General features: G+C 36.8%; 1 protein-coding gene across 31 annotated transcripts in view; it reads left to right on the top strand.

Moving 5' to 3' along the window:
• The window catches only part of NRXN1 (neurexin 1), a 669,257-nt gene that overhangs the window by 263,040 nt on the left and 384,234 nt on the right, over nucleotides 1-21,983 (top strand). For all 31 annotated transcript variants that reach the window (XM_077781934.1, XM_021540205.3, XM_021540201.3 and 28 more), the window contains 3 exons: nucleotides 3,853-4,291; nucleotides 13,106-13,489; nucleotides 21,561-21,764. In XM_077781934.1, coding sequence (XP_077638060.1) covers nucleotides 3,853-4,291; nucleotides 13,106-13,489; nucleotides 21,561-21,764 — 1,027 coding nt within the window. The remainder of the gene's footprint in view (nucleotides 1-3,852; nucleotides 4,292-13,105; nucleotides 13,490-21,560; nucleotides 21,765-21,983) is intronic.

Here is a 21,983-nt window from a genome sequence, read left to right as displayed (position 1 = left end):
TATACATTATATATTTTTGGGAAGCATGAATTAATTTAGGTTATTCTCCATGACCACAGACCACATTAAAGAGAGTGCTGAGTTTAAGGTAATAATGGCTGTCTCAAAGATGGATTTATTAAGACACAGCCCTGTGATATTGCAAATTACCCAGCATGTGTCCTAGATGGTAGCAAAGGAAGTCTGTATCCTGATTGTAAAATGTTCTATCTCAGAACATAAATTTATTCTTCACTTTGGGTAGCTTGGTTGCAAATTATATGGGGAATTGTTAACAGCTCTGTTTTTCATGGGAGTTTAGGTGACCTTTTGCAGTTTCCAGGAACAAGATAATTATATATTTTAAAGACTGACATCTTGAAACTTACTTGATATTAACAGGAAAGAACAGAGTGAACACAAGACAAATGCAAGGTGCTCGTAATGGCATGATACTATTCCCTGATGCATTTCACGTGCAGGAAACTTAGCTTTTTATTCAGGTATGGAAGTGAGCATACAGGGCCAACCCAATGGATGCCAGCATAGCGACTGGTGGGTTGTGTAGGAGTAAAGAGGATTGTGACTCCAGTATTTCTCCATTGCAAATTCCCTTCACTTGACTAATTGTAGATCCATCCCTCTAAAGGAGGGAATATGTACTGAGTTAATGTTATGTGCTGTGTGCTTCAGATGGAAATAGCAGATAATATAAGCCCTATTAAAAGCATGTTTATTCTTATGTACCCCTAAGCAAAAGAAAAAATTAAAAGGCAAAATCAATGGATAAATCAGTAAGTTATTTGCACCCTAGAGGCTGTTGTTTCTGAAGCATGTACCTTCATGAGTTATAAAGCAGATATTAGTCTCATAATTATTCCTTACTGTTCAGTGATTTCCCCAAAATTTAATGACAACTAATTTCTGTGAATGTACTGCTTTTCTCCTTTTGCTGTGCTTCACTGATGGCTCTGTACATTTGTCATGGATAGGGAGATAGGTAAGAATCTCAGCATAAACCAGGAAACAGGCTCCCAAATGCAAGTCGTGTTCAGTTAATAGTTTACAGGTCTTTTCAGTTATGGTTCATATATTCCTCTTTTATTACTCATTATCCATGATAAGCAGTTCAAACTTTTCCATTAAGAAAGAGTAAATGAACATAAGTGCATTCTAAAACTTCAAACATATGCACTCTAAAATATAGATATAGTCTTTATTTAAGTTGCCCTACAACTTAAATAATAAAATGTAGTATGTAATAAAATACAGTAACAAATTTTCAGTTTTGGATTAGGGAAGCACAAAATTGTTATTTAAAATATTTAGGGATACCAAGAATGTTTTAATATTGGCGGCATAAAATTGGCAATATTTGTCACTGTTGCTAAAGTGTTCTAGCAACATTTCCCTCATACATTACATAAGTTAATTAAAGAGCTGGTGACATGTTATTGAGAAAACCATTTCACTTTGTCCTTTATGTTCTTAAACTATATTTATTAGAAACTATTATTTCTGATTTGGCAAATTACTTCAGATCCTATTAAGCTGTTTTAGATTTCAAGTAAAACCTAGCTTTACTTTAGTCTGCTGAGTTGTTTAACATATCTATCAATTCCTAATTTAATATTCGATCAACCTGTTTGATTAAGGTTAGACAGTTTGATTTGTTCATTATCAATAATTCTCTTTGTACATTTTTTTGCCTTGTCCTGGAACCTGCTCTTGTTCAGCAGTCAATTTAAGACCATCTCATGTTGTTTGTTGCTGTATTTACTTCCATTGTCACCAAGGAGGATTTAGTTCTAATAAGAGACCATTTGTTCCTTTTTTATTTATTGCATCCTCTGGCAGTGTTTAATTCTTTTCAGCCTAATCCAGAAAGGTTGTCCCTGTAAATTCCTCACATTAAGTGGGAGCTATCCAAAATGCCCCTTGCCACAGAAAGTGGCCAATATTCATGAGACCAGATATCTCTAAGTAACCTCCCAGGCTCCTGGCTTCTTCCTCCTCACTCTAAAGGCAAAAAGCCACCCCAAAGGGGGGCATTTGCATGTGCTTATTCTCCAATACTGTTCTAAACTCCTTTGCACCATCTGTGAAATCTCAGGGGTTGTGGATGTGTTTGATACATGAAAATGTGGAACCTTACTATCTAATATTACAGTTTAGTCCAATGATATTCACTTCTGATGTCTTCAGTTGAAGAACTCCTTATCTGTCTGTAGCAGAGTACCATTTCTGCTGTCAGCAATCCAGAGTGAGGTTTATCTGTTGTTTTTGGAGACACAGCTCTCATGGGAACAACACTACTTGTACTCAATTCTGAAGTAAAATGAAGAAAGAGGCTTTATTTATTAACTTCTAGGATACATTTTATTATAGTAGAATAATTCTGACAAGTCTTATGATGAAATTTGCATTGTGTATAATGATATAATTGGAATGAACACAATTCTTACTTTAAAATGCCACTTTATCAATCATTTCCTTTTCTTTTATCTTTAAACATCATTTTTCAATAGCAACTATCATTTGTGGGGTATGTCAGCTTAGTGTAAGTGCTAGTGCTTTTATTTCTAACAGTAGCACAGCTCTGCAGTTCATCCTGTGTTTTCCCTTACTGGGTGTCAGAGTGGGCTTTACGTGTGTTCCAACTAGGTCTCAGAGGAAATTAATCCAGAAGGTCTATCCTAAGTATTTAGCAAGCACTTTCTAACCTCCAACAGGGATGTAAAGTCCCAGTCATGGGTCCCCTGAACAGTTCCAAACTACACTGCATAGTTGGAACATTGGATTGGGGCCAGATGGGATCCAGACCTGAATGGTGCGGATCTGTAGACTAAAAAGCCTCAGCACAAAGTTCTTGGTTTTGCTGAGCTGCTGCTTTTCCTTCCAATTGCTTTTTAGTGTAGGGCTTAGCCTTAGAAACAGAGAAGAAAGTTGTAGCTTTGGTCGCTATGGTTTTGTATTCAGGCCTTCAGTGGTATTTTAGCTTGAGCGTATAATTTATTGCACAATTAAAAGTATTGACAAAACACTTGTGTATGCCTTTGGTATTGGGGAGCTCATTTCAGCAGCTCTTGTATTATGAATAACTCAGAGCAGCAATTTGAGAAAACACTAATAAACATTAGAACCCTGGGAAGTGGTTGCATCATGACAGGCTTCTTGGACCAAGCTAAAATGGCATTTGAAGCAAGAATATTTGCTGCAGATGTCAATTGGATTTAAAACTAATATTGTCTTTCATTTTTATCAGAGAAGTCTTCAGTCATGGAAAATACATAAGTTGGGATTTTTTTTTCATAAAATTGAACAGGCTCAAAGGTTTTCCTGGTTTTGATCTGTTATGATATTGGTTTGTCTATCTTACATAGCCTCATGAATTCCATGAATGTTACTACTCCTCAGCCCCAAGGACAAACTGAAAAGATGTTAAATTATGAAGTGTATGACCTTGGTACATTTTCTGTACATGAGCAGAAGAGTTAAGACAGTGACAAAGGGTTTAGAGGAAGAAAAAATCTAACACTTCTTTGTAATAGCAGAGTGGCTGTGCAGAAAAGGCTTTTAAGTAATCAAGGCCACACAAGCTAATTTGCAACTCATAGTATAAATTATGTGTAGATTCTTTCAGATTGTTAGAATTAACTCCAGGGATATTTTTAGAGCAACTTTGTTTGGTTTAATGAAAACAATTATTAAATCTTTAGTCAATGAAAATAGTTATTTCATCTTGTTTGTATGTAAATTATCATATTCATATATCATCACCATTATCCTCTAAATAATGTGCCTATTCAAGACTGTGTCTGTTTGGTTAAAATGCTCAGGTTTCTCTGAATAACTTCTCTGCTTTGCTTGCAGGTTGTATATAAAAATAATGATGTCAGGTTGGAGCTGTCTCGGCTTGCCAAGCAAGGGGATCCTAAAATGAAGATTCATGGGGTTGTAGCATTTAAATGTGAGAATGTTGCAACCTTAGATCCAATCACATTTGAAACACCGGAGTCTTTCATCTCTCTGCCAAAGTGGAATGCCAAGAAAACAGGCTCAATATCATTCGACTTTCGTACAACTGAGCCAAATGGCCTGATTCTTTTCAGTCATGGGAAACCAAGACACCAAAAAGATGCCAAACATCCACAGATGGTGAAGGTTGATTTTTTTGCCATTGAGATGCTTGATGGCCACCTCTACCTACTGTTAGACATGGGATCAGGTACTATAAAAATAAAAGCCTTGCAGAAGAAGGTGAATGATGGTGAATGGTACCATGTGGATTTTCAGCGGGATGGGCGGTCCGGTAAGTTCCTTTTGTCTGCATTCAGAATAGCTTTTCCTGCTGTATCTGAGAGAATACTGGGTACATACTGATGTTGCCACAATTTGAGTTGAGCATCATCAGAAAAAGAAGGAAATTACAACAAGTCATTACTATCAGGTGCCATAATACAATAATTTGCTGAGTAAAATATCTTATATCTTTCCATTATTGGAAAATCAAGTACTTAATCTTGCAAGTAAGTGTGTTGTGTGCTTGAAAAACCAACAATAATCTCTCTCTGTGCTTGCTTACATCAAATAGCTGAAGTGGCAAGTTTCAGCAGTGAAAATAAAGCAAAAAAGGTATTACTGACAATCTCCAACACAGGGAATAGCTGCCCCCCAGAAACAACACAGATCTCCCAATCATGTCAGCAGATCTCCGTGTACTTAAATGATATTCTAATAAATGGCTAACAGCACATGTCAGCAGAAATGAAAATAATTGACTTGCAGCATTCTATCAGTGTGATTCATATTCTGGAATAGTTTACTCAAAAATGATCTCACTGAAAAGTGGTAAAAATAAAGAATTCATGAACTCTTCCTCATGCCACTGGAATGTATTATGGCTTAAAGTGCATTTATCCAGTGAAACTGTCAATGTGTATCAGCTCATCTCATCTTGACTATGTATCTTAAGCAAATAATCAATATACATCCATTTAAGGAGAGCTCTCTTCTACAGTGACTTTCCTGCACTTCATGCTAGGATTTGAGGAGGAAGAGTGCAGGGAATGTACTGAGTCTTTAATTCGGTCCTGAAAATTTTCTGATTAATATCAGTATTGAACCTGAAGTTTATGTAGGCTCTAAAATTAGGTGTTGAAAAATTTAATTACACTTCTTTTGAATTTGTGGGATTTCCTCCACTTTCTTCCCTTCCCTTTCAATAGTTTGCATTTATAATTTCTTCATGAAACTTAATCCCCAAAAAGCTATCATTATATGATTTAACTCCTTACTACACACAAATCAAATTTCAGATAAAGTAAATTTTAGGTGCAGGTTTAAATTGAAGATTTCTGTCAAATCCATGCTGAAATCCACTTGCACTATGATTATGAAAAATAATTATTTGATTCCTGGGCAGTGCAGCTTCAAATTCTAATGGTACCAACCTTGATTTTCTTATTATGTCAGTTGCTCATTTAGATTTCTCAAGGTTAAATAAACCTACCAAACAAGAACAAACAAAACTCAACCAAACAAAAACAAACAAAAAAAAAATCAAGGGAAAAAACCCTAACTGAACAACAAAACATAACTTCTCAAAATCCTCAATTGGAATTGAATATCCAGCAGTTATATTATTTATACTACAGTTTTCATTTCAGACTTTTTTCTTAAGTGCTGTTTCAGTGATTCATATGAGGCAGTAAATCCTGTAATAATCATGCCTGTGGGACTGCTGAAAGCAAAGTTTATTCTTACATCCAAAGCCAACACATCTATAAAGGAATAAGTGCATAGCAATTGTTTACATTTGAAGATAAGTTCTGCCCTTTCATTGCTTCACAAAACACATCTCACAAGAGCCATTAAGAGCTTAGGGCATACTTTAATTCTTTAAAACTGTTGATGGACATCAGGAAGAATTTAGAGTAATTTCAGGAAGCAAAACCTGCCTGGTGATCAGGATTGCATATTATTTTTTTAAGTAGAATTATAAATAATCAAATTAATCCATCTGATGATTTTCCTGTGACCAAGATAGGTGAAATTTATGCAACCTCCCCACCCCATCACTGTTGAAAACTAATCATATTACCTATTAACTCGGAGACATTGAACTATTACCATGAATACTGAATAAAAATATGCAGGCTTATGGATTGGCAAACAGAATTTTAACTGCAATTTGTAATAGAACCAAAGTTTTTCTGTTGTTCAAACACTTAGAAAAATAGTTTATAGTAGAAGAAATACCAATAACACTGGCAATGCTTTTGTTTGTCTTGATGGTAAGATTAAAATTATTAGAGAGATGCCTCAGCCTAAATTAAGGTGCAAATGAGACCGTGTGCCAAAGTAAAAAAATACAAATTCTATGCAACAGTAAATGTGATATAGAGGGAAATAGGAAGAAATAGTAACAAGGGGTGTGTGTGGGGAGGTGCACACTCAATTCTGACTGGGCCCTGGCTTGCCTAACGTTATACCTATCACCCTGTACAATTTTTCTGTATTCCACCAAAGCCACCTGTCTTCATTTCCACCTTCTGAAAGCTCTTTCCCATTGGACTCCACTGAGCAGTGCCTTGAAGAAGCCAAACTCTGCTCTCCAGAAGTCCAGGACAGTGAGTTTGCTGTGTGCCCTCCTCGCTGTCCTGAGTATCTCATCCCTCTCCACCTCGTGGTCAGGTTATGCATGTTGGTGTGTTTTACCCATAAAGAATAAAATTCACTTTACCATTTCAGGATGCTTTTTGGTTTCTTTTCTCTAGCCCAGACCAAACATATTGGAAATCACATGAATAGGATTCCTTTTCACTGGCTTTCCTTCAGAATTGTTATATAACTGAATGAGTATGCCTTGTATAGGAAAAAAATGTGCTTTTCTGAGACTTTCTTGTTGCCATTGACAGCATATTTCCCTAGCTATCAAACATAAAGGAAGATATTCTTCTGTTAATGATTAAGTAGCTCAAAAGAACTTTGATTTTTTTTTTTCTTTAAATTAAGTTTAGTGTCTTTCAACCTTTTACTCCTAGACTTCAAATCCAAAGCACAGTGGTTCTCTCCTATAGAAGAATGTTGTGACATTTCTCAAGGAGCTTTGCTAATTTCCTTGACTTTCATATTAGCTGGATCAGCAAGTACTAGATTTATTTCTCATTCCCTGCTCTCTTCCATACTCTGTCACAGTGAGCATCCACTCTAAACTACTGACTTTGCTTGTCTGAGACTGCAATGGAGGGGGAAGGGAGGTGTAAGGAATGAGAACACGTTTTTAAATTGTAATCATCCAGGCCCCATTCACTAGTAATTCTGTCAATCCACTCAGATCTTGAGAGATTACAAGGAAGAGGGAAGATATGGTGCCTTTTAATTTCCTTTTGCTGAAAGAAGTTTTGACCTGTTATTCTTGTTTTCACCCTAGAAACCCATTCTGTTTCCTGTAAGATTTACTCTGAGTGCTTTCTTGCCTAAAAAACATCATTGGTAGGATGGAGTTCTGAGACCATATTTAGTTAACATTTAAGGCTTAAGTAAAGAGAAATATTCATAAGATATTCTCCTTTGGTCCATCCTTCTAGGTGTGCAGCTACCAACTGCTGTGTCCTGAGTTCCCCTCAGTACTCCTGAGCTGTACAATCCTGAATTTCTGGGAAGGACCACAGCTTCAGAGCTGTCCCTTATGTGCCCTGTCTTGGCCATGGACTGCATGCTGTGGTTACAGTCCTCATCACAGCTATTATATTGTCTTTTAGCAAAGAAGATGTATTTAGAATTAATACCCTGCTCTGGTTTTTCAATGTTTCTTAAGCAGATGTTTTTCACAGGCACAAAAAGCAACTAATATAGGCCATGTCAGGTAAGCAGAGAGATCAGAACAGTTGCAGTAGCTGCACTTAAAATCTTCATATTTAACTGATCAGGAGAGAGACAAGATTTAGAAATATGATTCTGTTTCCTATGACAAATTTTAGGAAAAATTAAAACTCTGAGATAATGAATATGATTAGAGAGGCTCATTAAGTCATACCTAAGGGGGGAAGTGTTTGCCTGTTCTGCTCTTAACAGTACTGCAAGCTCTGCAGAAAAGAAGAATTAGGAAAAAAAAAACCCACAAACCCAAACTAAATAAAAAACAACCATGAAGCAGCTGTAAAGGTCTTTGCTCACATTGTTTCTTGTAACACAGTAGGGATAGGTTTAATATCTGACTTCTCAGACTTTTTTTAAAAAAAACTCTTTGCCATATGCAAAGATAGCTGTGCTTTTTTTTTTTTTTGCTAAACCACCATTCATCCTTTGGAAACCACCATTACATAGTGAATTCAGGGAGGAAACTTGCTCTTCTTGTCAACCTTCAATTGTGTAGGGCAACCTAAAGCATAATGTATCAGCATCTATTTGTAAGTAGGTAGCATTTAAGGGTTGAGCCACTGAAATTTTGAACTAAAGTTAGTTTCAGCTTAAACATCAGAAATGATTTCTGGAGTATGTAATTAGAGCATAGCTATAATCAACATCTCACTGTAAGTACTGCTTTGTGATGCCTATTACATGTGTTGTTGTTGAAGGTTCTTTTTTTTTTTTACATGTACTCTTCTACATATTACTTCCCACATCTTTTTAACCTTTTAAGAACAACCAGATTTATGTGTTCCAGATTTACACATTCTATTTATTTCAACAGATGTTAATAGTTTTCATACTTGAGAGGATGGGTTTCTACTGCATTTTAATGAATATTCTTTCAATGATCTGCAGCTTTCTTGGCTGATCTGCATCTTTCCCAGAGTCCAATATAAAATATAACCAACACTCAGCTGAGTGGCACAATAGGCTTCTCTGTAATCCTGAATATATTTTCCATTTCGCTCACCTGTTGTTATTGTTGACTTATATTTTTGACTCGTCCTTTGAAGGACTTCTCACTAATCAGTTATCCTTTTAAGTCAATAATTCTTGCTGAAAACCATAACTTCATTAGTTTTTCTCAAACTGCTTTACCAATACAGAAAAAAGTCTCTGAATGTTAAATTGTACTGTGTTCTCAGGTGAAATGCTGCAGAAACAAAACAGCTATTAGCCATTACAGGACACTTAAATGTATGTCCAATTTCTAGAGATAAGAAATGCTACTTGATTTTAGAATCTCAAGCTAGATCATGAATTCCCATTTTAAATAAGTCACCCCACACCTTCTTGTCTTTGTTATTCCCTTTTACTTTCAGGCAGGACAAACCACATGTTGTCAGCATTCCTCCACTGCTTTCTTATTCTGATAGAAATACAAAAATTATTTCTTACTTTGAGTCTTAGAAAACTTTGCACAGAAGCTGTTTGTTTCCTGGAAGACATTATGACTTTTTTCAAAACTGTGATATCACTACTTATCTGGTTCTAAGTGCTGTAATAAAAAGGTGGAAGTTTAAGGATGGTTCTTACTCTAGAAATGCTACAATTTAAAGTTATCATTTTCTCTCTCTCTTGAGCATCCAGTCCTCTTCTGAATCTGCTGCTTTCTCATAAAATCTGTTGTCTCTGGGTTATTTTGTTAAACAAGATATGTCCCATTCTTTCCTCTGGTAAAATTTGACAATTCTGTCTTGAAAATGACATTTATTATTTCTACAAGGAAATTTATTAACCCTTTTTGTGCTTACTACATTTGCATGCTCTGTTAGTTTCCCTTTCTTCCTCTACGGAAAGTGATGCTCCTTCACATTCATGAGCAGAAACATCTGAAAGGGTTGGAGCACACTGGTTATTCACCAAAACAATTCTTTTTAATCTGTCTGTAATTCCCAGAGAAAGTAGAATTGAAGTCTATCAAAGGCTTCACAGTCCCAAATTTATGTGGCAGCCTTTCCCTTTGTTATGAGGTCCAACTTGAGACATTTTCAGAACTCAGAAAGTTTCCCTCAAGAAAGATAATAGACTTAAAAAAAAAAGAAAAACTAAAACACCAATAAGCCACGGGAAAACAAACAAAACCAAACTCCTGCAATAAACAAGAAAACGTAGGAAAAAAAAAATCACACACCCTCCTCCCCCATCAAAAACACACCAAGATGAAACAGCATGTGCTACCACTTCTGTCTCAGCTCTGGGTGCACTGTGAATCCAAAGGTGCTGATGGAACCATTGTTTATTTTCTGTTGGCCAAGGTTCTGTGAACTTGAGTTCTGCATTTTGTTGTAGGATGCTTCAAAGGCTCTGTAATTTTTTTCTGTATTTTGGAATATTTTTATGTTCCCTTATTTTACTTGGATTTTTCTTTTTTCAGCTGTGTTTACAAAGCAATTAGTGAGTAAAGTTTGTGCTGTCTGTCAGAGACATAAAAGGTAGTTTGGATATCATCAGCAGTGATGGCTGTGTAGTTGCCTGTCATGTTTTTCTACCCACAGCCATTATGTGCCACGATTGCAAGGTTTCAGATAAGGTTTCAGAGGACTTCTCACACAGAGTATTTTATGGGGTTTCATGTCTTTTACCTGGGAAGGTAAAAAGTTCATTTCTTTAGGAAGCTGTTGACATCTATTCAAAATAATACTTAAGCTTTCTTCAGAGTAATCCTTTATGACACAGAGGAGAAAAATTTCCTGCTTCAATCTATCACTTTACAGTCACCAGTTTCCCTTATCATTCACCTTCCTAAGCCTTCTGTGCTTTCAAATCTTCCACTTGGAGCACCGAGTAGCAGCTATACTAGCAGAAATTTATCTGTCTCCTTCTGTGAGCTGAAGGTAATCATGGCATAGTAGATTTTTTTTTTAATAGAAAAGGAGTTCTCAGGGTTCTTTGTTAACGTCTTGAAAACATGAACATTTTTGTCCAGCAGAAAGCAGCACTGTTCACATGCTGGAGCTTGCTGTTGGAGGCTGCAGCTGAGTTAACTTGTGTGGGTGCAAGAGTGGGTGCTGCCTGAACATGGGTTTAGAGTGTTTGCTCCTAAATTAGCCTGTACATCAACAGATGGCAGCAAGCAACAATAGCAGTAAAAAACACTGTGAGGACAAGTAAAATTTATATTTACAGTGTCGCTAATGTCTCTAGAGAAGAAAAGATCTGTTGCCTGTTAGCCATCCTTCTTGATACCCTAGGATGCTCTCTGAAAAGTCTCTCTTGGTTTGGCAGGTTATTCACAGGTGTCCTTGTTTGACTTGGATGATTAATCAAATCTCAAAATGCTTATGCTTGCATACCTAAGGTCAAACATAGCAAGCATTCCATATGAGTGGCAAATTCTGATTCTAGAAGCTGAGAAGCAACAACAAATTTTTAAAGTTAGCAAACCATAATGGTCTTAGTAGTTTTAAACAGATGGAAGTTTGGAAGAAAAAGTATCTTGTTTCAGCATGTCTATTTCTTTCTTACTTTCTTGGAAGTTCACTTTTATATCTATGGGATTATTCAACTGCCACAGAAAACATTTCTTAGAATACATAAAAGGGAAAACTGACCACATCCTCACTTTTTAAACATGCTTATAAAGATGAAAAACTGCTGTGCAAGCCTTTGTTTTGTCTTGGTAGTTCTCTTCTGACAGCAAGGAGACTGTTTCTAAAATCCATATCTCAAGTCTCACATGGAGTTGGACCTCCTGTAACCTTTATCCCAAACAGCTTTTATTAATGATCCAAATTCTTTAGATATTCATTCTGTCAATGTTGTTGAAGTTAACCTACTGAACCAACAATAGAACAGAAAAGATATAGCTTCCACAGGAGTCCATTGCTAAAAGAGAAGGCTAAATTTTAGGCTGTACTCAAGTAAGAGAACGATCTTTTTCTGACCTGCCTTTGTTTGCTTAAAACTCACATTTTAGTATGTATGCTGTGTAAAGTGTGAATTTTTTCTTATGCACAACTCCTACCACAGTGGAAGCATTTTTAGTAATCAGTGTTATCTTCTGGAATCTGTTTCAGGCTAACAGTGGAGATGGTGAATCATGTTCAATTTGTATATATATGTATGCTAAATTCATCATGGTGAATACAATTCTTCAGTGTCTTGTTACCAATAAACACTTTCAGTGTTATGCCCAGCAGAGAACAGTGCAGCATGATATGACTGGTCATCAGAATAATTTTGTGACCTATATAATATTTTGATTTACATTTTGTTTGCTTTTGTACCCACATAGAGTGATAAGGAATCACTTCTGTGAAGGATTGACATGAATTTTTTTTTTTTTGCCAAGTGATTTTACTTAGAAATAAAATTAAAATTGGTTGGCATAAGTATGCTCTGTGACTGCATGTACTAAATTTGTTTTTCTGCTTATTCAAATTGTAGGTGTTGCATACCTCATTATTTTAAAGAAAGTGCCACCAAAAAAAGGTTCTTTGCTGATGATTAGATTTTGTTTGTTCAGACACTTCATAAAAAGAGCTCTATTTTAGGTTCAATTTTGTTTATTAAATTTTTAGACTAAAATGGAAAAGATATTTCTGGTTTCCTGAAGGTCTGCATACATTTTCTCTCCCTCTCATTTTTACATGCACACATTTTGAGATAAATATCAGAGGCATTGATTTTCCCTCCAGGACCACATCTCTTCCTTCTTAATGATTGCCTGCCTGGCAGCTGATGAGAGCATTTTCCTTCTGCACTTAAAGAAACAAAGTCTTATCCAAAGCCTACTGGAAGTGATGAGAGTCTTTTAAAATACTGTGTCTTTGGGCCCAAACCAAAGACTCAGGTTTGCCTCCCAGGTTGCAACCTATCAACACAACCCTGACTTAAGGCTTTGAAATACATATGAGGGAGTGAAGATATTTTTGTTGTTGTTGCACAAAGAGGATGTTCCTGAAAATAACTATGAACTTCATTCCTCCTGTACCTAGGAGATGGGTAAGGGGATTTTGACTAGGATTTTTCCTGTTGTGTTCATGCAGTGTTGTGCATAAAGGATTTTTAGATCATTAACTTCCGGACTACATTGCAATTGAAATACAGAAGTGTATTTATTGTTCTACAGCTGTAGAAATACAAATACCTCTGCATCACTTACAGCTGTTTGCCAGGAGATAATGTGACATGTAGATGAATGAGTAAAAAGAAGCAGTGCCAAAATCAAATATCTTGAAAATCACACTTTAAATTGTCTTTTCAGGGACGATATCTGTGAACACATTACGTACTCCATACACCGCACCAGGAGAAAGTGAAATCCTTGACTTGGATGATGACTTGTATCTTGGAGGCTTACCAGAAAATAAAGCAGGCCTGGTCTTCCCAACAGAAGTGTGGACAGCACTCCTCAATTATGGATACGTCGGCTGCATTCGAGATTTATTTATTGATGGTCAAAGCAAAGATATTCGACAGATGGCTGAAATTCAAAGCACAGCTGGAGTAAAACCCTCATGCTCAAGAGAAACTGCAAAGCCTTGCCTTAGCAACCCCTGTAAGAACAATGGTGTGTGCAGGGATGGGTGGAACAGATATGTGTGTGATTGCTCTGGCACGGGGTACCTTGGCAGATCATGCGAAAGAGGTAGGTTCTGTGAGATGACTGCACTTCTGCTTTTATATATTAAAAAAAAAAAAGTACTGCTATAAAATAAATAATATCCTGTACAATGATTAAAAATGGTAAGCTATCATTAACTGTCCTGAGGTAAAAAAAGAATCACTGATTTCTCTTGATGTGAGATAGAATCCTGCTCTAGAGTCACAAAGCAGCAATTCTGGAGGAAAGATCTTAGAGGAGACTCTAAGGTGCATGAAAAAGTATTAAGTGGCTATTACAGAGTCAGTACTGCTGAATAGCTGTTAGAAAATGCCTCCTTTTGTGTCTCGTCATACATTGCTGAGCTTTGAAAAGCTTTGTGAAAGCAATTTTGAATATTATTGCATTGCTATGATGCCTTGAAGTGGCTACCTAGAACACAGGCTAGACAAAGTTAAGAGAATAAAGTGGGTATTTGTTAAATACCCTCAATAGATACACCTTGGGCAGAGTAAAAGCCTCCCAGAGGCCACATCCAAGATGGACCATGGTCACAAGTTTTTCAGACAGATATAAGTTTTGTCCATATACATATCGGGGCTTAATCCTCCAAATGCAGCTTCAGATAATGAAGTCATATACCCCAGTTTGCATCCCCCAATTCACCTTTGTTAATGCTTTTCAGGGCCTGAGGCTGTAGGGTGTCCTTGGATTCCAGGCCCAGGGGAATTGTTTTGTCTGGTCTAAAATCTTAAGGCATCAGCTAAATTGTCATATTTCAGTTCCAAACTGAGGTCTTAATCTCTGCCTATTTAAGTCAATAGTAGTATATAATTAAATTTGCTTTTGAATTCCATAGCATCACTTAAATCCATGGAGAGAATTTCACACATGAGCCAAAAAAAAGTGTCAATAAAAAATAATATTTTTTACTTATCTCTTTTTGAAAAGATACAAGTACCCAAGGAAACTGTCTAAAGTTACCTAAAATCTGAGTATTCCTCTTGCCTAGAAAAGGTAACAGTGAAGGTGACAAACTCTATTTAATTGAAAAGGCGAATAGTGTAAAGGATGGCAGATGTTGAGGTTAGTTAATAAATAGAAAACCCTGTAATTTAAAATTGCAGTGTGGTAATGAAATATTTTAAGGAGGTAAACAATAAAAAGAAATGTATTTAATATTTAAGGTTTTAATTTTTATTCTTATTGGAATAGAAAGCATTTCAATAGCAGGAGTTGTATTTTTTTCATCTCACAGTTGACACGGTATTTTCTTTGGATTTGTCTTCAACCTGAAATCTAAACCTTAAATTTATTGACTGAAAATTCTTTTCATCTAATTTGATTAATTTTTCGAGTTAATCAGATAAAAAATGTGCTATTTAGAATTAAAGCCCGAATAAACGTTTTAAGTTGTACGTCAGTAGATAAGTACATTTATGTAGTACGGTTACTCCATATACCATCATTTGCAGGACGATTCTCTCAGATTCTTCAGCGGGGTTTCTGTTCCGGCTGTTGATGCCTTTGGCTGATGTCCAGCTGCGCTGAGCTCTCCGGGCTGCTGCTGGCGGCGCAGAGGGATGCCGGCGCTGTCCGGCGCATCCCGCAGCCCTCGGTTAGACATGGCTGGTGTACCACCCTGTGGCCAAACCCGCCTATTACACAGGGGCTCCAGCCAGAGCCGCACTTGCGTTTTATTTCCAGGGAAAAGCCAGGAAACATGTGCCTTAGAGACATAAACACAGCCAGATCTGCAAAGAAAGGAAAGCGGGCATCACCGCAGCAGCTTTCCATACTCGCCTTGGACAGGTGGTGATGTTTTATAAAGAAACGTTTGCCTCTTATTTCCCATGCCTTATTTTCAAGCATTGTCCAGCTTAAGGCTTTGTTTTCCCGGTGCATTCCTGATGTTTCCCCCCTCGCCCCCTCAGCCCCTAAATTATCAGGCTAGCCCAGAGATCCGAGGCTTTGAGGGGAGGAATATCAGGAGATGGCAAAGATTTCCACAAGAGGCTCTTACCTCAACATATGTTGGTGCAGCTCTCTTTATTCTGTGATGTCCAAGGGAAAGAGCGGGGCAAAAGAGAACAAACAGGAAATGTCGGGGGTTTATCTAGGCTTTGGACAGGGAGGGCTTCCCTGGCTCTCCGCCAACCCTGTCGGGGCAGGAAGGAGGGCTCCAGGGTTATCTGATCAGAGTCACAGGGTCCCGGGGAAGGGGGAAAAGGCATGTCCGAGGCGCGATGTAACGCGTTCCCCTGGTGGGAATGGTGGTACTGGAATGGTGCTGCTGGCTCCTCCACAGCAACATTTGGTTCTTGTCCAACAGAAATATGTGTGGCACTTCAGCACTATGAGATCATCTCCTGCTCTTGGGTTTCCCTGTTTCCCTCTCTAGAGGGAACTGCTCTGAAAGGAGATCTCTTCTCAGTAATATTCATATCCCAAGTGGTCATGCATTAATAAGATTATAGCTTTTGGGATTCTGAAAGCGTCGTGCTGGCATCCTACCACACAAAGTTATTATAACTACAGCCCATGTGTAGGAGCTGATAAACTTTTGTATTTGGTGATATAAGCAGCACATTTACAATTGTTCAATCTAATTTAAATAAAAGGGGAACACACTCATTTCAACAAACAATACAGATTCACAAAGAAAGCTTTAGAATAAAATACTGGAGATTAAACAATTAGAATATGTAACATTAAGGGGTCTTAACTAAAAAAAAAAAAAATGCAGGGCTGCTTTTTACTGCCATTTTTTTTCTTTTCATATTATTTCACCTGAATTAGGCATGCTAACATCCACACATGGATATTTAGTATATGATACAGAACCTGAAATAATTTCAGCACATTAGTGCACAAAACCCCTGGAACACCACTCTGGTCTATTTTAATTTGTGTATACTTAAAATTATATATGTATATGTACACACACGTATATTTATAGCCACATGCATTTTATCCTGTTGCAAGTTATAGTTGATTTTATTCTTGGTTTTCAGTAAGGTTAAACATCTGCATAATCTGTGAAAACTCTATGAGAACTCTAGCAGATGGATTGACAGACGTCACAGCAATATAATTTGGTGTCCTCGCTTACTTTGTGGATCACTGAGTGACTGCCTCTTGGCAAAACCTTTTGCAGGTGTATTCTTTTGACTGGATCAATAAAGTCATCAAACAGGGATATGAAAAAGTAAGCATGCAAACAAAGGTTTATGAAGGTGACATTTCTGAAAAGAAAATCTGTTTAAAGTAGAGTATGTGTAGATGTCCATATTGTGCAAGCACAGACCCCTACATACACATATGCACATTAAAGAAATGTAGCTTTCATTTCTTGTGTTTACACCTGGATGCTTTAAAATTTTAAATGAAGAATAATAGAGGTGGTATGAGGATAGATGCCAAGAATCAGGTGTTCTAAATATTATGCTAATTCCATCACTGTCTTAAATTAACTGACTGGTCCTATGTGCTAAAGTTGTAACAAACTTGCAGTGTGGCTTAGGACCTCAGTCCTGAAATATAATACCAGTGTAGGAATTGGGAAGAATAATTTCAGCTTCTATTCACACATTATCCAGTAAATAATCACATACAAAGAATTGTTTCTGTCAAATTGGTGGAAATGTTCCCTATAAATCTCCAAGGCTGCAGCTTTGAGCCCAAGTGGAATGAAGATGCCATATAGAAAACACAAAACACCTGGGAAGAGAACAGAAAGTTCAAATTTGACTTAGTAGCAGCAAATATATCTGAATACTCACATAATTTCTAGGAGTAAAATCACACACACACACACACATACACATTTATATTTTCATATATATAAATATCAGGGAGCATTTTTAAAGCATTTTTAATTTTGTTTCACTACTTGTACTAGCAAAAATATATTTGTACTGCACTGGCCAATATATTTGAATACTAACACAATTTCTAGGAGTAAAATCTCATATGCACACACACACACATATATGTATTTATTTTTTTGCACATATATATATTATATATTAGGGTAATTATATATTAGGGAGAGTTTTTAGGGCATGACATTGTTGCTCTACTTGTACTGGTGAAAAAAAACAGAATCAGAGAGCAAACCTGGATACTTGATTATTGATGATCCAGATTGCTCATACATATCCTGGCATGACTCTGGACTGATAGTCTGTCATTTCTGGGCAAAGTTTGTGGGGGATTTTAGTGACAGCAGACACAGAGGGTGATTTCATGCTTTAGAATTGATTTTGTGGGATGCAATAGGGCTCTCAAATTATTGCAGACACACTGAAACTGAGAAAGTGGGAAAAAATTAATAATCCTTTCCTTGGGACTTCACAGGCATGACAAGAGGTCCAGGGGAAACCAGATCCTGTTTTAGTTCTTGAATTATGTGCAATAGGCATTTGTACTTGCCAAGAATCATGTTCTTAAAACAACTCAAACTTGACTCCAAAACTTATTAGAAAGAACCCTGAAATTCCACTGCCATACTTGTTTCATTTTAATTTAAATAGGCTGTGAATTGAAGAATGGCATCTATTCAGGCAATTCTGCTTAACTCTAAAAATATCCAGTTCAGCATTTCTGAGGGTAGGAGCAGATGTAGGAAAGTTTCCAGAAGAGTTGGTGCCTGTCTCTTGAGCAATTTAGGTAATTCCAGCTCAAGTGGAAATTAAGGTCCTGAATCTCCTCTCATGTCAGTACTGATCTGTGCATCCTTAGCTTTAGACATAGAGATAATTGAGGTGGGATGTGTGTGTGTATGTGGAAAAGAAGACTATCTAGCCATGAAGATTTTAATAAAAAAATGAGAGGGGGACTGAACCCTTCAGTGGGGGTTGTTTTGGAGTTTGGTTCATTTGTGTGTTTTGGTTGGCTGGTTTTTACCACAGAAGCAGGAAAAGTTTGAACTGTCAGGTTTATAAAACTGTCAAAGAATTAATTAATAAAACATTTTTATATAAATCCCTGTACTATATAATGCCATATATTCCTTAATAATTTTACTGCATGCACTTATCTGATGCCACCAAAAAAAGTCAGTGAATATTTTATAAGGATTTTCTGCTGTTTTTTTCTTTTTGGCACTGATTCTAACAGTGAAGTGGCAGTAAAGCTCTTACTCTTTTCCTTCTTTCTTTAAATGAATAGCACATCCTGAGCTAAACTCTTAGTCTATTATCTTTTCATCTAATAATTAAGAGAAAGCTGAACGAGAGAAAAAAGACATTCTGCCAACACTTATGAGAGAATATTTAGCAGTGTAGATTTCATGTAAAGATGAGATATCTCCTTGGAATTAGTTGGCCCAAAGTGCAAAAAAAAAAAAAAAAAAGTGGCAAAAATTAATGCATCTTTTTAGCTGAATTGTTCCTTCAAGGTTTTTGTAACTGGTGCCTCTTGTCATTCAGGTCATCTTCTTACTGACCAGGCCTTGTAAATTAGCAATCCATTCCTGCCAGTTTTGTGTTTGGTTCTGCTATGTTTGTTATTTGGGTTTTTTGGGGGTTGGTTTTGTGTTTGTTTTTTATTTGTTGGTTGTTCTCCATTTGCCTTTGCAGTTTTGGTTTGTTTTGTTTCTGGCTTTGGTTTTGCTTGGGGTTTCTTTGTTTTTTTTCTTTTTTTAGTAGTTTGTAGAAGAGTTTTTTGGGGTTTTTGGTTTGGTTTGTTTTTTTTTTTCCCTTTTTCTCTCCCACAATATGCTTTCATATTTAGAAAGCTTTGTCTTGGAAAGGGCATATTGACATATTGAAAGGAGCTAGTTGACATGAGAGGACTTCCTCATTGCCTAGAGCTTTTAGGTCATTTGATCTTTTCTTCAGTATCTTTGGTCTGTTCTTGGAACATCTGTTCCCAAAATATTGGCACAGTATGCCTTAGGAGGATCAAGTGTCTAATTACAATTGGCCTGCTCACCATAGTGCTACTCACAGGCTATCTCCAATTAAATTAAGTCTCAAATTAAGTTCCTTCTCTCTTTTTCTGCAATTTTCAAAAAACATCCAACTGGAATAATTAAAGTTGGCAAAAAGTAGCAGTGCTGATTCTGACAGCTCTCTTTTTTACATCATCCTAAGATAATTTGTTAGTAACAGAATTCTAGCATTGATGAAAGTTTGGTTTGCTCTGTATGTGAAAACCCTGAGTGCTATTAATGTGTTGGATTTTTATAGACAAAATACATTTTATTTTCTGTTATGTTAGTATGTAATTTAGGATTTTTTCCTGGAATTCAAGGTAAACGTAACCTCAGTTACATTTACCTTGATAAAAATCTTGGGAGATTGTTATGCGTGGACTAGAGAGCTAGATATAGGAAGGAAGTGAAAGCTCCTGTTCATGACTTCCCCCAAAAAACTAATAAACAAACAAGGAAACCCACAAAAGCCCAACCCCCAAAATAACAAATAAAACCCCAAACTACCAAAAGGAAAATCACCTTCCATTGAAAACTCTTTGACTTGAAATTGCTTTTCAAATTGTTCCAAGTATTTAATCTACTTCAGTAAACAATTTTAGATTTAAAATATGCTGAAAGCATGATTACCTGCATAGTCAGAAGTCATCAAATCTGTAAATGCATTCTTATAACCTGTGTACATCTAAGGACTTTCACAGCAGTCTCAGTAACCACTTTTTTTCCCCCAACATCAGACTGTTTTCTCCAAATTTGTATTGGGGGATTTTAACGTTCTTTACACAGGAGAAGGTTGCCCAGAGAAGCTGTGGATGCCCCACCCCTGGAAGTGTTCAAAGCTGTGTTGGATGGGACTTGGAGCAACCTGGTACAGTGGGAAGTGTCCCTGCCCATGGCAGGGGACATGGGTGGAACTGAGTGATCTTTAATGTTCCTCCTAACCCAAGCCATTTTCTGATTGTTTAATGAAAATATCATCTATCACTTTTGCCTCTCACAGGATTAGTAGAACATTTTGCCCTTCTGTGGATCATGTAGGCTGGAAATCTTGAAGAGCTTATCTGCCTTTAGCAGCATACAAGATATGTGCTGGGAACAATTTTGGCAAACATAGTTGTAATATTTACTTAACATGGTGTCAGTAGTATTAGTCATTGAAAATATTATTGCATGTTGACACCACAATGAACTTTTAGATAAGTGTCTCTGTTACACCAAGGCAAACTGAAACATAGAGAAGTTTCCCATAGGTGTTCTCTGCCCACAATGTTTGATTGTCCTGCCAAAATGGACTTGCATTTCAGAAATGTTTCCTTTGCTTTCCAGGAACTGTAGTGCCTCCCCGTGAGCAGAAATGCAGGCTCTTTGCTACCTTTCTCATTACCAGCCTGGAAGCTGGAAAAAGAAATATTGTGACTGGTTGCTCTGGACTCTAACAGACTGTGACTGCTCTGTGCCAGAGCCTGTGGCCAGGAGGGTTTCCTGGAATGTCTGAAAGTGACAGTTCTTTGCTTGTCTTGGGGGTTTTAAGATGTTACCCTCAATATGCCAATTCCAGTCTCAATCCTCTTGCTGAGGCTGTCATGTTAATATAAGTATTTTTGAGTTTATACCATGGTTTTTGTAGTCGTGGAACAACCTGTGCCCCATCCAAAGTGTGCTGGGGACATTCATGCATTTTAGGAGGATTTTTGCTCATTGTATGACAATTGCAACCCATAGTTGTAGCAATGTCAATAGATTTATACATGGAGCATTCTAAGGTGGTTATCTAGGGGAATGACAGTCAGGCATGGGCTTTTGTTACGCTGTTGAGGTTATCTGAATACTTTTTACTGATATGACCTATTTTGAGCAGTACAGACCTGGTCTTTCAAGCATTGCCTTACAGGTGATTTTACTGATCTCATTGAAGATGCACATATGACTGGCTGAGTCATTAAAGAACAATTTAGTTTCTTTAAAAAGCACCAAGATATGCCACTTAAAAACAAAACAAACCCTAGCAAAAACTCCAAACCTGATTTCCCTTGTGTCTTCCAGTAATAATAATGAAAAATAAGACATAGTTTTTCTGTGTCATGCTGACTGAATATACATTTACCATCTTACCTTTAAGGAGTTTCAGTAGCCAGAGCATAATTCTTTAACAACCAATTTTCTCCTTTGTGTTTCCAGAGGCAACAATTTTAAGCTATGATGGAAGTATGTTTATGAAAATACAGCTTCCTGTTGTGATGCACACAGAAGCCGAAGATGTTTCTTTAAGGTTCAGGTCCCAGCGAGCGTATGGCATTTTAATGGCTACAACTTCCAGGGAATCTGCAGATACCCTTCGGTTAGAGCTGGATGCAGGACGAGTTAAGCTAACGGTCAACCTAGGTAACAACCTCTTCCTCCAAGAAATTAACATTTTCTTTACATTTTTATTTTTGCTTGCAAACATTTATGAAACAGCCTGTTTTAACATTAAAAGTAAACCGAAATGATATATAAGCACACATCAATGTGGCATTTGCATATGTACACAAATACACAGCCATTATTACAACTTTTTTTTCTTTGCATTTTTTGTATTCTTTATTTAGTCTTAACGTTACC

This window comes from Lonchura striata, chromosome 3, assembly GCF_046129695.1.
Source record: "Lonchura striata isolate bLonStr1 chromosome 3, bLonStr1.mat, whole genome shotgun sequence".
Classification (NCBI taxonomy): Eukaryota; Metazoa; Chordata; class Aves; order Passeriformes; family Estrildidae; genus Lonchura; species Lonchura striata.
This window is presented reverse-complemented; position numbering and strand designations above follow the sequence as displayed.